Genomic DNA, 17,102 nt, shown 5'->3' on the forward strand with positions numbered 1-17,102 from the left:
TACTGAGTGGTATACAGGGAGTGTGTGGATGAGTAAATGAGGAACATAAGCACATAAGCCCCAGTAGTTTTTACACATTAAATTTTTTTTATACAAATTAAACAAACAAGACATAAAGTGTTAATCAGTGTTCCTCTCTGTTTCCAGTAAACCAACCTGCAGGATGACAGCGACGGGCTTCGAGAGTAGTGTCCGGAGTATCTGGAACTCCCCGATGATCTGCTCCTGCTCCTTCTGCTGGATGAGCGGTGTTTCCGACGCCTTCGAGACGACTCTCTCATCCTCTGTGAACAACCGGAGGTCTTTGGAGATCTCACAACCTCTACCTGACACCCCAAGGTTATCTGCTCTCTGCAAAGCAAACACATAAAGACATTTCAGCGCTTCGACTGATAAAGCTTAAAACATATCCTGGGTTGTTTTTAAAGAAATGCTCTTCCTCATTGTAGCACATAAGATGAATATTTCAAAAGGCAATGGAGCGTGGGAACAGAAGATAAACAGCTTGAAATTTCCCTGAGAAGAGTTCGCTCAGATGCACTATTTATTTATTACGAACACAACCTTACCTCTTGCCATTTCCACTGAAAAACGTGGCAGACAGGCCGTCCTCCCCGTAAGGTTTGCACAAGGAAGCGTAGCTCGTCACAGAGTTCCCTGAGTCAGAGGCATTGTCTCTGTCAGTGAACTTCAGCTTCTCTGGTGAGGCCAGACGTTGACAGTGTTCCCGCTTGCTGACAGTGACACTCGCCCGAGAAACACCAGTTTTGCTTGACGGCGGCGAGGACGTGTCATTCCCAGAATCGTAATCGTGTGGAGCGTCGGTCTGGCTCAATAAATGGTGAGACCCTTTTCCTTGTAAGAGCTCGCTTCCAGGTTTTGACGACAAAATCTGTAAACAGACAAATAGGCTACAGCTTAAAACCGAGCGTGTGTTGAAATATGGAACCTGCTACCTGTTTTGATGCACTGTGAATACTCTAGCACAAACGCACATATTCCCTTGAAAACACAGAGAAGAGATTTCTTTTTTTTTTTTTTTTTTTCTCGGGACAGAAAACTTTGAAAGATAAAGACATCATGCAAATTTGAAGCATGCGATTAACCTCAAAAGAAAGTCTGAACTCAACTAAAGTCAAAGAAGTCAACAAAAAAACAAACTTAGAAGAAGTTAAGTCTAAACTAATACAATTATATGAAAGGAACAACAAAAGAGCAGAGAAGAAAGAAAAAAACTATGCGTTGAAAGATCTACCGGCTCTAACTGGAGTGAAGAGAAAAAGAGTAAACAATAGCCCCCATTGAAAAGCCTCATTTAAAGAACATTGAACAAACATCACAAAAATGGGTATTATGTAAAAATGAAAAGGATTGCAGACAAAGAGAGATCCCATCAGTCTAACTAAGAAAGCCCTCAGAACAGGACAGATGACTGTGCTCTTTCTCCTGTAAGAAGTAAATAATTAGCCTGCACCGACCTACAAGTACATCCCTAAATCTGCGGATAGCATCGACTTACCAATCAAGATTTCCTCCTTAAGTAGGTAAGGTGTAAGAAAAAGGGAAGAGCGGGCAACATAAGTGCATCATTAGAGTCGTAAATTGCAAGAAAAAGACAATAACCCTCTCTTCAAACCCAGAGCCAGATAGACTATTATTGGCATGTTCCTTTTTCTTTCCTTGATGGTGTATTGTTTTAGAGTTTTTACCGGAGCGAGAAGTCCTTTACTTTACATGTGTGCTTGTATGTGAGTTCAAGGACTGCACACTGAATTTAGAAATGTTTTTTTTCTGTTTTTTTTTTCTGTAAACATCCACAGATGGAAAAAAAGATACTGGCCCTCCAAGGACCACAGTTGACTGATCTTATTAAAAATTATGATCTCTCTTTACTTATTGATTACGAGAAACTCAAACTTTAATCCAGTCTGTCCTCCCGAAGGTTTTCCTATTATCTAGTCTAAAAGTCGACACAAGAGACCAGCCCTGAGGGAAATTTAAACAAATCTTTACCAGTCGCATCTGCACACAATCTGTGCATACACAGGAGTAAAAGATTTCACTATCAGAAAGACAAATCTTAAACAGACACATTCTTCAATGTCACCTCGAGATATTTTGACAAGGCTGCCTGCTTCAAATAAACATTTCATCATCTTCATGTCTTGGTATTTTTGCAAATGTTTTTTTTTTTTTTGTGTGTGTGTGTGTTTGCTGTCTTTCTCTTTTGTTGCCGCATCGATTTTTTATGCTTCCACTACAAAACAAATTCAACAATTCACCACTTCTTTGTATACAAGAGGTTGACATATTTTATAATCAACCACATTCATGTAGATTATTCATATTTATGAGGGTTTTTCTGTTCAGTTACTGTATGACATACCTACCTTTCCCTTTATGGATTGCTTTTTTAAGGAAAGAAATATTAAGCAAAGGAAAATACTGCATTACTTTTGAAATTATGTGCTTTTATTAAAATCAAATCAAAGCCCATAAATAAATGCAAACACCAATGAATAACACTGATACAGTAGGTCTACCCCTCAGTAACCAACTGTGAAGTCCTCCTGAAATACTTTGGGATATTGAATGCCAGGCATGATTCAATCTATGGATTAATTTATTGAAATTCAATTAAAACCCTGTGGTGTGTAATTAAAAACACCCGTCTGTGCAATTAGCATAATTTAATGATTGCTGGAGAGAAATTCAATATATTTTATGCTCCAATAAGCATGAGACAATGAGTTTAAGGACATAGCTGCATTTATGAGGCTCTTTGGGGAAAATATGCCTTAAAAAAAAATCAACCTGTAATAAACAGCACAATTTTAAAATTCAAAGTCAGCCTTCTGGAAGTTGCCAATCACACTTTTAAGATGTTTGTTTTCTCTCTTGGTTTCATTTCGGTTTCAAGTCACGTCTGCGATGTGAACAATTGAAACTGTCTGCTGGAAATATAACATAAAACAGATGCAATGACTGGAGGGGACTGAGGAGGGCCAAAGTGAAAAGGCAATTTTTTTTTTTTTTTTTGTCGCTTCAGTGTCATATGAAGGCTCCAGGCTCCTGGGAGAATGCTAGTATGCAAGTATTTAGAGGTCAGAGACAAAATAAGTTATTTTTAAAAAAAACATACTCTGTATGCACAGCAGGACAAGATATACCTCAGTCTTATTCACTGTTTTAACCACAAAGGTTTCATTAGGTCAGTCTATGAAAGTAAATACAATCAACTTGGCATAAACTAAAATCTTGTCACCTGCTTTTGTGGTTTTGTTTAGGTCCAAAGGTGAATGAAAATGTTAATAATTCCTGATTATAAAATTATTTTATGTGTTAATTGTTCCATCTACGTCTCCTGCTTCAACCCAGACTATGTATTGCTTATGTTGATACTAGACAAGCAAATGATATGCATCCACACTGTTTGCCACAACAGAAAGCAGTTTGCCATTTGTGTAGCACGGCATAAACTAATGGTGTATGTCCCATCTCAGACTGTCTCTAACCTTTAAAGCACTGTGTGGTAACTTGGCTCAACTGCAGTCATTAGACAATAAACAAGTATGTGCTGCCTGCTGCTGGCAGATCAAAGTTTAAGAAACACATTTTTGTAATTTCTGTTCATTATAAACAAAAAATGTTTCACTTCCTGTCGCAGCACTACTAGTTTTGCACCAGTGTATTATCCAGTATAGTAGGAGTCCTACAAAATTAGTAAAAGCTAAAAGACGAAATTTAAAAGTGAAGACGTCTAGTGTGTCAAGTGTTTAACTTGCCTAACAGTTAAGCGTAACTGTCTAATAAACAGCCTTGTCCTGCCAACTAGTGGTGCTTTTTCCTCCCTCCTGGGCAAAGGTGACATCTGTAAGTACTGTGATGTTGAGTGTGGTCAGAGGTTAAAGAGGCTTATACCTTACAAACCTATACAAGCCAGTACAACTACACTTTTCCTCTTTCAGAAATCTAGTAAACTAATCTAAACCAGTAGACTAATTTAATGTACTATACTATAGTTGCAAAGTGCTTATTTTGTAGAAATAATTGATTAAAAAACACTGATACTACTCATTCATTCACATCATCAGTGAACATAATCTGGGAATTTAGGGCTGGTATAATGTACTGTACATATAATAAGACAATACACATGGATACTGAGAAATAGTGCTAGGGCTGTTCGAAGTCATTCTAATATTTGCATTTAAATATGACCCGTTATATATCTTGACAAAAGGAAAAATAAGCTGAGAAATCTCTACTCACATTGCTGTAATTTTTTTCAAAATTGTTGTTGTTTGGAGTTCTTTCTACCAAGCATGTTACATACTTAACGGTGTGGGTTTTTAAAACAGAAAAACAAGAACTTACTGCAAAATGAGGAATTACAAAACTGAGCTCAGAGTCAGGCCATGTACAATTTATTTAATATTAAAAAATTCACTCCTTACAGGATAGCTAAGTGGGTTTAGACATAATTTCCAAAAAATATTCTATTTTGGCTGGATGTCAGTTGAGCCGGGATGTGTACCTTGCATCTTAATTATGAGTTGATGAAGAAATTAATAGATGTCTTCATTGAAAAAAAAATATGTCCAAACCCAAGTGCCTCACTGCAGGTATTACTGTATATTTTGATTAATAAAAAGCTGTTTTACATGGCCATAACTGAGAAACCAAACTGAACCTTTGGCAGCATTGTTAGAGTCCCAAAGAGTACTTACGGTGCCGGTTGAGAGGATGGAGCGATATTTTGGAGCCGTTTTACACACTGATTTGGTTGCAGGTCTCCACTGCATGTCCGTGCGGTCCAGCACTCCATTTGTTTCCCCTCTTACAGCTGCCAGGTCTCCTAACGCCTGATGTACCACAGATTTCTGCAGATGGTGTCTGTGGGAAAATTCAGAATTTAGTTTTCATGACACAGCATCGTGACATAAAAGCTTCTGCTCTATTACACGCAACACAGCACTTCAGGGAATAATGCAAAAACTAGTATTCATGCATATTTGATGTCAGTGAGTCATTTGAATTTATATCAGCAACATAGAAAAATTTGTTAAGGGGATGGTTTCAAAGTGAGGTAAATATCACCTCCAATGTCAAAGTTCACTAACTGAGCTGTGACCCTGAATGCCATTCTGTCTCTAAATACAATATTCTGCATTCAATAGCGACTAATGAATGACCAGTGGAAGTGTCTAATTATTCCAATGCTATCATCCCCGTTCAGTGCAATCCATAAAAACTGTCAAAAACAACATCTTTAATATTATCACTTGGCCAAGATTTTGCAATATGTCATCATAATTTAGTGCATCGATCCATGGAGTGAATTTGGGGGCATTTCCTGTGAAGCTGTGATAAGAGCTGGTCTTGCCTGAGATCAGGAAGTCACCTCTGCCTTATCAGTCATCGCTGTGATGTGACCAAGAACTCAGCAGACACCTCGGCCTGATAAGATAAACTGAGGATCAGGGGGCGGAGGGGGGATGGATGGGTTCCTACCTGTCCTCTGTGGAAGACTGGCAGGAAGAACTGTCTGACTCTGACCTCCGATAGCGTCGTCTCCGACGTGAGTGAGTCCGGGAACTGGAGGTGATGAGGAGAGCAGAAGAGGAAAACACTCAAGTGGATAAGGAGCCAAAAAGCACCAGTGCCACAACTATAACTTGATTTACAACCAGTCGATTGAGAGAAATTACTTAGGAGCAATTTTTTAAATTAAATATAGCCGCAAGCGGCAATTTGTGAGTTCAGGCCTTTTTCGCGTTTAACAGAAGGAAGCAGCTCAATCAGCCAAAATTAAAGCTGCAAGAAGCAACGAGCAGGTTTCAGGCCTCAAACGGTGAGCGAAGTCACTTCAGCTAGTTTAATTCTGTTTAAAGGAGTGAGACCAATCACATGTGTTTCCATCTGTTATCTGTTTTATTACTGTTGCAAATTGAATACTTTTGGGTTTTGGACTGTTAGTCTGTGAGAAGCATTTTTGACCATTTGTTTGTATTTAACAAATTCAAGGTTTGTTATTTTCATAATTTTGTAAAGTAATTAATGAGATCTGGTAATATGCCGATATTGCTACAACAAAGTTGTTTGGGGTAAGAAACAGTTATATGATCAGACAGGTTGTAAACAAGCCAACAGATTATCTGAAACAACTTTCATTTAATGGTAAAACCGAAAGTGAGCTCAACGGTACTGCCTGTAATAAGCCTTCATTCTACAGGAAAAACTGAGTGTGTACAAATACGGCAAGTATGATAGGTCAAAGTTGAACCGAGAAGTTGGTCTGTTTGCTGTTATGGAGGATTACAATGGACAGTTTAGATTATAATTTTACTGTTTACTTTGTTTTCTTCTCCAAATAAGTTTGGCTAACCTGGTGGTTTATTTAAAGCCCCTGGAGAAGCATCTCTCTATAACATTAAGTATCCATGACTAAATAAGCAACAGCAAAATTCTTTAACAGATAACGGATACATTAATTAAAGATTAAAATAATCATTAGTTTCAACACAAAAGAGCACATACTGTATGTAATGTTGATGACATCTCCAAGTACTTGGATCTTGTTTTCTGATCATTATTCTTATTTGAGCTGAACTGTGTGAACAAGTAAGATTGTGTCTTTCTTTCCACCGTTGCGTCTTCACCTCTCTCTGTTAAGGTGTTGCATCAATTATCAACATTTTGGCACTTTTTCCAAATACATTTACACAGATCAGATTACAGATTTGGATCATCTGATGGATATGAACCACGTTTGAACAAGACAAGGTCAAAACCCAGTATATAGCTGGACCATGTATGAAACGCTAGAGGGCTTTTCATTTGAAACGATGGATACAGGAAGTGGCGACACTCGGACGACTGATGACGCCAATGGAAGCCAAACTTCCTCAGTCAGGGACAGACTTTCTCGTTTATAGGGCTGGCCTGTTGCCGTCCAGCCAAAAATAGGAGAGCACATCAGAGAAGGTGAAAGTACAAAGGAACAGCAAAAACATGAAAGCGCGATGTGATCAGAACAAAGGAAGAGAGAGTTGTGGTGAGCCGGAAAGCAGAGGTTTCTGTTGAAGTAAGCAGCAACTGAACTTGGCTCTGTGATTACACACAACAGCCTGCTCATCCAAAGTCGAATTATAAAACGTTGCAAGATCACAGCATGAAATTGGTTTCTCTTACCCTCTTTCACCTCCTTTTTTTTTTCTCTTTGTGGCTCAAGCTTTCAATCTGCTTTCCTCTTTATGAGGGTTTTTTCACGCTTTGCCAAAAAAAAAAAAAAAAAGCTGCACATTTGTGTATTCATCCATCGTACCCTACATGAGAGCGTTTTGGAGGATCCTCTTTCTTTCCTCCTCAGCAATGAGTGTTCTGAAAAAGGGTGGATGGGCTTATAGCACGGGGGAGGAAGAAGGGGTACTGTAGGGGGTTAAAAAAAGTTGTGTAGGATTTGGGATGTACATGATTCTGATGCAACAATCACAGACTGACCTTTTCTTGTGCTTGCGCTCATCCTTCCTCTTATGTTTTAAACTTGAAGAGCTGGTGGGATGAAAGAGAATAGAATCATGAGCGAGGAGTATTAAGACTGACAAAGGCTGCACAGACACCCAGCTCTCTTGCTGATACATAAAGGGCATTGGCTTTTATGGTAGAAATTCAACAATCTTATGGAAAGCAGGCGCTAAATGTTACAGCACATTTATGACAGAAATGCATCCAGGTGAGAACTGTTTGCTTTTGAAGTTGCTTTGAACTTTTAATTAAATATTTGAACCTTTAGAAATTACAGATACACAGTCAGAAGACATGCTGAAATTATGCATAAAGTAATCACATACATACCTGTGTTTTGACTTTTTGGAAGTATACCTGGAATGAAAAAAAGAGAAAGTTGTATTTGGTAAATATAAATGTTTTTCCATAAACAATGTCTCTATCATGTAAAGTAAGCAAGAACTACCTATGTCGCTTGCTTTTCTTGGAGCTCTTCTTCTTCTTCTTTTTCTTCTTCCTCAGTGGTGAGAGGCTACGGGAAGGAGACCTAAAGCGAGAGGACAAATAAATATGAGCTCTCGAGAGCGCTGAATGTCCTCCTGTACAGATGCAAACATCGCCGAAGGTGTCCGGCAATATGCCTCCTCACAAGGAGTCATCTCATTTTGGGAACTGACCTTCTCCTTTTCCTCTTCCGTTCGGACTTTCTCTTCTTCTTCTTCCCCTTGGGCCTAGGAGAGAGTTCCTCATCAAAGGAGGACCTGCAAGCAGAGATAGAGCAGAGGGGACATTTCTGTATTCATTCCAGGGATGGGATGTGAAATGTCAAATCTCAGCAGTGAGGTAATAACATTTTTGGACGTGAGTTATAGTTTCTGACTCCCAATATTTGGACTTTTGGACTTACATATTGAGTCTGCTCTTACTTAAAGTGTTACTCCCTAGAGTTCATCTGAATATTTTTTTTCTGCCTGTTTACCTTACCTGCAGTGGTCTCTAGACATATTTTGTTTTATTTGTCCAGGTTTTCAGAAATCTTTCTATCGCCATCCCAATACAATGGAAGTTAATGGAATTTCATCTGTTGTGCTCTAAATATTTTTTCCCATTTGAACCATTTTATGCTGAAGAAATAGTACCTATGAAACCAGTTTATGGTGTATTATTTTTTAAATGGCTTTTTAATTGCTGTGAGCACCACAAAGGGAATTCTATTCATCTCCATTATAGATACTTTTATATATGAGACACAATTCAAGGACGAAAATCTTCCAAGTAATTTCAGGTCTTATTTTGAAAGGAACTCAGATTCACTCTTACTCAACCAGACAGTCATCTGATCTTCATCAGATACAGGGGTCCTAACGTATGGAACTACTTCTCATTTGGTTAAAATTTTCTCCTCCTTACAGTCCTTCAGAGCATTTTTTTAAAACTGGCTTTAATCTTGGTTTTATAATCCAGTTTTAAACTGTGTCAATTTGTTTTTCTTCATACATAACATATATGAGCATACAGTATGTATATTATTGAGGGAGAGATAATAAATCTGCCCATCTGGGCTTTTTTCTTGTCCCTGCACATGAATTTTTAAAATGTTATTTGTGTGTCTTTGTTGGATTTTAACCTGTGCAAATAAACTGAAACTCAATTGGAGTCGAGGAAGATTCTGGAGAAATCAAAACCTGAGCAAATAAAACTTTGAGTTACTTAATGTAATCCCTGGTTCTTTGATAACAGAGTGAAGTGTTTCACTATGGGGAATCACTTCAGCTCAAATGACACCATGTCTGTCCGTGACAGACAGGTTGAAGTGTGCAATATGACCCCCTCATATTGCACAGTAACAGTTTCAAAATGGTGAGTGAGCACTCCAAATGATCACAGCAGTGCAAAGAACTCCAACAGACTGTATTAATAGCTACATTAATACATTATTCTAATGTGTCAGAACTTGCTCAGAAACACTTATGATATAACGAAACTGTTGCTTACAGTTTTCTCTGTGAATTTCATACCAAGTAAGTGTGAAACTCGCTCTACAAAAGTCTGCACAGCTTGTGAAAATCCACATCAAATATTTGTGGAATTGGTTCCAAAAGTTCAGACATTTACAAGGCCAAACCGAGACAAGTTCAAATGTACAATTATTTTTATAGAACCTAATGGGTTGGAGATCCTATCTGCTCAGAAAGCTACAAAATACTACAAAAAAATATATTCTTTCGGAGTTTGCTGTAATTTATTTACTAAATTCTTTGCAGACAAATACCCCCCAAACAAAATGGGTGGGGTAAAATAATCCTCATGACTCATCATTGGCATCACATAACTGCACATAAATACTTCTTGATTCCCTCTCACAACAATCATAAACAAGATTATCTGCGAGCTGAATGTCCCATATGAGATGATCCCATCACAACAAGATGATGAAATCCTCTCCAGACTGGTATAAAGCAGAAGACTGATCGAATGCCAGTGTGCTTCACTGAAGTCAAGACCGATGGCGACACGGCTGCACTCAGAAGGGGAGATAGATGTTTGTTGCATGCCGTGGACTGTCAGTGCCTATAGCCGACTTCACAGCAGTCTTCTATGTTTGATGGGCCCTTATCCTTTGTTCTCCCTTTCTTACTGTTTCACACTCTAACATACACAACACAGCAAGATACATAGTTTAACATTTCAGCAAAGTAAAGGCTTTCGTATAATGTGATGAACATTAGTTCCTGAACAGCAATGCCTGGTGCCTGATAAATGTGTAATTTAGTTTTTATAGCAGAACTGAATAGACATTTTAAATTATTTTTTTTATTTATGCCCTTGATATTGCAGCACATAACTTATCACCAAGGTACATGTTGGAGAGTAGAATTCTTAATCAAAGTTATTCTTAAAAGTGTACTCCAGTGATGTAGTATTGCATCTTCATAAAGCAAGAGGAGAGACAGTTATCTAGACTTTAAGTACCTGGTATGGGTTAAACTCCCAAAACACTGAATCCTATACCTCCCATAATCCAACTAAATTGCGCCTTTCATTATGATGTGCTCATGTTATGTTAAATACCACAATTACCCATTTGTTAATACCGTTCTAATGAACATCCATGTCATAATCACAACTAGGAAACTCAAAAGCTCTGATATATCCAATTTGACGCTAAAGAAGAGCCTGAAAAAGCAAAGGAATATGGATGTCTCTTGTCAGCCAAACTCTGTGTTTAAGGTAGTTTGTATATAGTGCTATATAACCTGCTATATAACAACTCTGACATTGAGTGGTCCAATGACATGATCGCTCAGAAGTCGTAATCTTCTGGCATTAAACCCTCACTGCAATGCAAATGAGTCCCCCCCCCCCCCCCCCAAAAAAAAGTAATTGTTATTCACCAGACTGAACCTAAAATTACTCAAGTGATGTCACTTGAGTTATTTTTGTCATAAGAAGTCAGAACAGAAGACATACAACTGCTTTCACAGTCTGAGAAATGCTCTTCATGACCAGTAAAACTATCAAGGAGTAGTGCTCCCTGTGTAGTAACTGGTAAAGTTTAAACAGTTAAAATACATTATCATGATGACACTTGCTTATTCAACAGACCTCCTCCAAAACAAACTCAAAGCCCTTATGGTTTAGGAATGCCCAACCACCTACTGTAAATAGTTGCAGTCTAGAACTCTGATTTTGAGACTGATCACATCAACTTAGGTGTAAACCTTTGTACCTTCCACCAATTTCTGTCCCCAAGCTGGTACATCAGATTTGTAGTCCTTAGCTTATCTAGTAGAAGCTAATGCTATGGCTGTGAGGACATCTTAACATAAACACGGGTTTCTTTACTGATTCTACCAGCAAACAATGACAAAAATCTGTTTTATTTAGACTCTACTTGCTCTCAAATAGACCTTTGTGCTCAACAAACACAGCATGTCTGCACACTACTGACACACATACTCATGGCTAGCCTGAAATATTCCAGTAAATTCCAACCATTCTTCTCAGAAAGTGTGAATTTGTCATTATAAAAAAAAAGGAAAGTGTCAGATTCCATCTGTTGACCAGCTTGATTGCTGTCCAGAGGTTCACTTCATTTGCTTGCTGAAAATGACTGATGTGGAAATGGAGATGAAGGCCTTTGAAGCACCACAAGCTCATTGAATGTGCCTTTCATGTACAGACCGACTGAAATTCATAAGAAGCAAAGGCAGGAGGGCGTGAGCGTGCATGTAGGGCGATACAGACTAAAGCAGAGATGTGCAAGAAGATGCTGTTGACTACAATTCATTCGGGCAGCTTTACCGTGGCTTTGATAATGATGTGGAAAATAAGCTTTTTTGCAAAAACTGGAAAGTGAAGTGAATTGATGTGAATTTTATGGAGGAGAGATGGAGTATTTACATCATTAATGGCAGGCTAGTAAATAAAAAAGAGGAGTGAGCTGGCATGGAGACATGAGGCACTTTCTTATTACACCAACATGTCCCTTTACTCTCGCACAGACAGAGAAATGTATGGGTACATGCAGACACACTGACCTGTTATATGAATCAACAGATGCAGCTGATGATGACTGATGTTTGTCTGTCCACATGATATCATTTTCAGTTAACACAAAGGATGAAATTAAAGCAGCTAGGAGTAGATATCTTGGGGTTTATCATTACAATCAAAGTAAGATGTTACTTGTGATATGTAAAGCTATGCTCATTTAAATGTTATTTTTATTATTATTTATTTTTACTTGATCCTCCATCAAGGGAGACACAACTAATCATGGATCTTCTTTACCCATTTCCCCAAATCTTGGGGGCATTTGGGCTCTGGTACTGTTAGTTGACCTTACTGTACCTACAGAAGCTCCAGTTCAGGGCTGTATCTACCAATTACTCTCATTATCAATTAATCTGATGATTATTTTCCTAATGATTTGATTAATCATTTAGTCTAGAAAAAACTAGTAAAACATGTTAATCACAAGTTCCTAGAGCCCAAGGTGATGTTGTCATATTTCTTGTTTTATCTGACCAAGAGTCCAAATCCCAAAGATATTCAGTTTACTATCATAGAAAACTAAGACAGTTAGCAAGTATTCACATTTGAGAAGCTGTAACCACTGAATTTGTGGTGTTTTTGTGTATCAATGACCTAAAAATCAACAATCAATTCCACTCTAATTCCAACCATGGAAACAACCATATAAAAGAGCAACGTTAGTCTTTGGAGTCGCTGGGCAAAATTTGGGATTCAAAGGTCTGGGGCTACAACAAAGGCACTTTGAAGCGGAATGGATAAAAACAGATAAATCATTTTTGCCATTTGAGATAAAAAAATAAAACCAAAAAAGTTTTAGAATAATACAAAACAGTAACTGAAAGATAATGAATTTTACACCTTACATGCTTTTGCAGGGCTTTCCATAAGGATATGGAATAGCCAGCCAATGGGAAAATGTAGCCAGCTAGGGGGTTCTCGGGGAATGCTTCCTTGGAGAAAAATTTTGTCCATAAAAGCCCAAATTTGGTGGTCTCTGGCACATTGTAATGACACATATAGACTGATCTTAATTATCACATGTTTTAATGAGTTTGTCTACCTGATTTTAAACATGTGGTGAGTTATTGTAAAGGAGAATTAAGCTTTAGCACACATAGTCTGTAAATAGCTATTAATATTTAAAACTATTCCTGACTGATCAGAACTTTGACATTAAGAATCATTAGACCTTATTTTTATCTATATATTGACACCTTCACTTTAAGGTTTATCAAGAAATGCTACAATGATGGTTAATGTATTGTTTTACTAGAAACATAAATGCACTCATATTCAATGATAATAAACAAGGTTATTTTAAGGGGGGACATGTTTTTAATCCCATGTTTTATCTAGTCTGTGCATTGGTTTTAAATTAAATTATTTATAAAATATACCTATGCCAAAAATAACTCTAAAATAACAAAACTTTCATTTTCTTTCTAAATTTTCATCCTGAGTGTGAGGCTGAGGCATAGACTACATTTTCCTCACATGACACAGGCCTGTTACTTTGACAGTGTTGCCTGTTTTATTGTGTGTTTGCAATGCGTCTTAGAGATGGCTCTGCTGTAAAAAGTACAATATAAATAGATAATTAATTCATTTGTTCATTCACTAAGCCCGTAAACGTACAGTGCTTTCAGTGGACTTTTTAATACTTACTGACCAATCGTCAAGTTGCTGCCACCGGTGTTTTCCAAAGTAGCCCGTCTAATGAGGATGTCCCCTGTCTGTGCAATAAATGCAATACTTAATGTGTTTTTTTGTCATCAATTATTTTGCTAATATTTGTCTGAAGGCAACTCTTCGCTCTCTACTCGGCAGGACACAACCACTCAGCTGAGCACACATTCATATAGAGGTGGTGGGACTGATACAGACAGTTAGGCACTTTTCTCTATCATCATGCTCGCATTGTTTTGAAGTGGAGGCTAGCTGCCGTAAATGTACACGCATAGAGAATTGCAATTTGTTAATCAAAACTATTTTATTAGAATCAAAAATTAATATAATAAAGTAGCCGGCTGGACTTCGCCTGTTTGGCCGGCAGCCGGTGTTTATGGAAAGTTCTGCTTTTGTCAGCTAATCTTCTGGAAAACATTACCAATATCCAGATTATATTTGAATAGCACAGACTTAAGCTTAATTTAGCTCTGGTTGGAACATATCAAAATATCTACAAGTAGTAGCCGCATAAGACACATTGTTAAACACTTTCATGCTTATTGCAGGGTAATCCTTTCATTTATGCATCAAATTCAATGAAATGTACCTCCACGTTACACAAACAGCAGGTCATGCACATAGGTGAGTGTTCAGGACTCATCCAGACATTGACAAACTGCACTCCTTCTTGATATATGCGACCACAGAGCTCTGGAGACTATGTGCCTGTTTCATTGGATGCAGAAGACTGTCTTGCTATAATAAATGGCCTTGCTTGGTGTAGTCGGCAGTTTGGGAGCATTAGGAACTGAAATGCATTAGGGCTGATTAGACAGACCAAGCCCAAGTACCCTCTCCTGGTAATGAGAACGCTTTGTCACTCATTAACACCTCTACTATTCTGGCTTTGTAGTAAGAGAGCACAAGGCAAGCATTTGCAGGCATTATTTTTTTTTAATTTTTTATTTTTTGACAGAAGAAACAGTTTCTTTTGATGAAGTGGAGAGAATAAAAGGGAGAATGAGAGAGCAGTCAATTGCCAGCTACACTGGGAATGGTGATTGTGCGAAACAATAGTGTATGAAAAAAGGGATTTGGGGACATCTGATGAGAATATGCTCAATGCTGAATGCAGCCTGTTTTCCTGAAGAGCGTTCTGCTTTTTTTCCAGGCTGCAATCATGCATGAATACCATAAATGAATACATGTAACTACATCCTAGATGTGTCATTATATTAAAAAATATACATCACTTGCTTGGTGATAAAATTGTCAGGCACTGTATTGTGCTGTATTTCATTTATATGTATCTATAGGCAGTGTATTGTGTTTAGTACAGTTGTGATCAGGTGGACTTTGTCTGTTTCTAGGTTTTTAGGTTTTCCGATTCAACAGAATTTGATGGAAATGATTTATTTCTGTGCTCTTTATAGACTCAGAGGCTTTTTCTTGTGAACCAGGTTTGGTTTACTTTCTCAAACTCACTGTCGCTAACTTACTGGTTCTACAGAAAGCCAGCGTCAGTGGCTTGTGGTTTCATGTTATAATTAACATTGGTTGCTCTGCTAAATTGGGCTGCCGCTGGCCAATTAGCAAGATAACAATCTGCAGAACAAATGTCTCTCTCAATGGAGGTAACTGTTCTCAGGCAGCAGCTTGCAGTGCAGCCCGTCCTCACAAGAAAAACAACAGTATAGATCTAAAATTCAGCCGACAAAAATGACAAAAATTTAGCGGCCATAGTATTTATGACCTGGAGAAGTGACGCAGTTCAGATGACGTCAATATAAGGAGACCTGATAAGATGATTTTGCCTTATTAGGAGGAGGCAGGTTGAGTGGATGGCTTGATAGTTAGATGACAGAAAGTGGATTTTGCTACAGGAGACCACCGTTTTCCTCCTGTTTCCAACCGTGAGTTGGGACAATTTTTAAAAAACGTAACATTGAGGTGTTTACTTTTGCCATGATGACAAAGGTTGCATAACTTTAAGGAAGTATAAACCACGTTTCAAGTGATCCTTTTAATCATCATTTCTCTAACCCTAACCAAGTGTTTTTTGTGCCTAAACCTAACCAGACCTTAACCACAGAGTTGTCACACCATAAAACATCATTATTAACAGTGATTTGTAACAGAGTGCATTACTATGACTACTAGAATTTGGAAATTAATCTACCTCATTTACTTTTATTGTAAAATAGAGATGAATAAACAAAAACTCAATATTTTTCAAGCTCTTTAATTCTTGGTTGCATTTGTGAACCTGGATGTTGCTGGTGTGTCCTCTCAGATCCTCCTCTTCTCTGCTGATGTTGTGGTCAAAGGTATTGACAAACAGGTATCTGGTGGTGATTATTTCTTATGACTATCAGATACTCAAAGTGTCTTAGACCAACTTCTTCAATGTGATTCTCTTAGTGAATAATATATGAGGGTGGATCCAAAAATTCCCGGAAGTCATTGATAGCACAGGAGTAGGGTGTGGTTATCGGATTTGCTGCTACTGTATGTCAACAACTTGGTTGAAACTAAAATTGGGACTGAAAGGGAGAAGATTCGCCACTGTGGAATAAATCTAGGAAGAATCGCAGGAGACATGGTGACAAAAGATGACTACAGGGAATGTTTCCAGGAGAAGCACCGAGACAAGTGTATTACATCTCAAGGAGAGAACTTTGAAGGGGATTAGAAAGGTACTACTGTAAAAAGTACTGATTTATAATGACAAGTAACAACATTTAACATTTCCAAGAATTTTGGGACCCCACTCTTAAATCTGTAATTCAGAAAGCCTTCAGTATTTCTCAATATGTAGTCAATGATATTTTATTTTGTCCACTTGGATGGTAGTTTGGATTTATCATTTTTTAGCAATAGTCTGCATAAAATATATAATTTCCTCATTGATTTTAATGAGAACACTGCACTGGCACAGTGGGCTATTTGGTGACAAAGTTGAACCAGTTCAACATTATCCTGGTTGGACAATCGAATTCGTTCAAGGACACATTATTAGTAAATTAATTTCTAGTGTGAACAATGTAATTGTATTGTTTACCACCCAATCACAATCATGGAGATGGCAGACAAAGATTGGTACCATGAAAAGAGCTATAAAGTCCTGTGTCATAGCATTATGAACTGCTGCGCAGTGTTTTGGCATCTGTTAGGCCTTCAGACTTATGGATGTATTACCCAAACTGGACATCATGGGTTGCACCTCACTGTCTCATAATTACATGACGCAAAACTTTCCCCCTGTGTCTCTGCCAAAATTAGAAGAGATAAATACACTTTAATGAAAAATAATATTAAACGAGCTGAGCTGCAACATAGTGAGACAGCAAAGCCTGCATATAAATGATTAAGGCGATCATTTAAAC

The 17,102-nt window shown here is 37.9% G+C and overlaps 1 protein-coding gene across 1 annotated transcript in view; it reads right to left on the bottom strand.

The window, feature by feature from the left end:
• Positions 1-17,102, bottom strand: part of srrm4 (serine/arginine repetitive matrix 4) — a 66,270-nt gene that overhangs the window by 4,661 nt on the left and 44,507 nt on the right. The window contains exons 3-10 of the mRNA XM_042420136.1: positions 8,187-8,270; positions 7,976-8,056; positions 7,858-7,884; positions 7,504-7,554; positions 5,515-5,598; positions 4,731-4,896; positions 570-892; positions 157-351 (exon numbers count right to left, since the gene is read on the bottom strand). Of these exons, the coding sequence (XP_042276070.1) occupies positions 157-351; positions 570-892; positions 4,731-4,896; positions 5,515-5,598; positions 7,504-7,554; positions 7,858-7,884; positions 7,976-8,056; positions 8,187-8,270 (1,011 nt within the window). The remainder of the gene's footprint in view (positions 1-156; positions 352-569; positions 893-4,730; positions 4,897-5,514; positions 5,599-7,503; positions 7,555-7,857; positions 7,885-7,975; positions 8,057-8,186; positions 8,271-17,102) is intronic.

Source organism: Thunnus maccoyii, chromosome 9 (genome assembly GCF_910596095.1).
Source record: "Thunnus maccoyii chromosome 9, fThuMac1.1, whole genome shotgun sequence".
Classification (NCBI taxonomy): Eukaryota; Metazoa; Chordata; class Actinopteri; order Scombriformes; family Scombridae; genus Thunnus; species Thunnus maccoyii.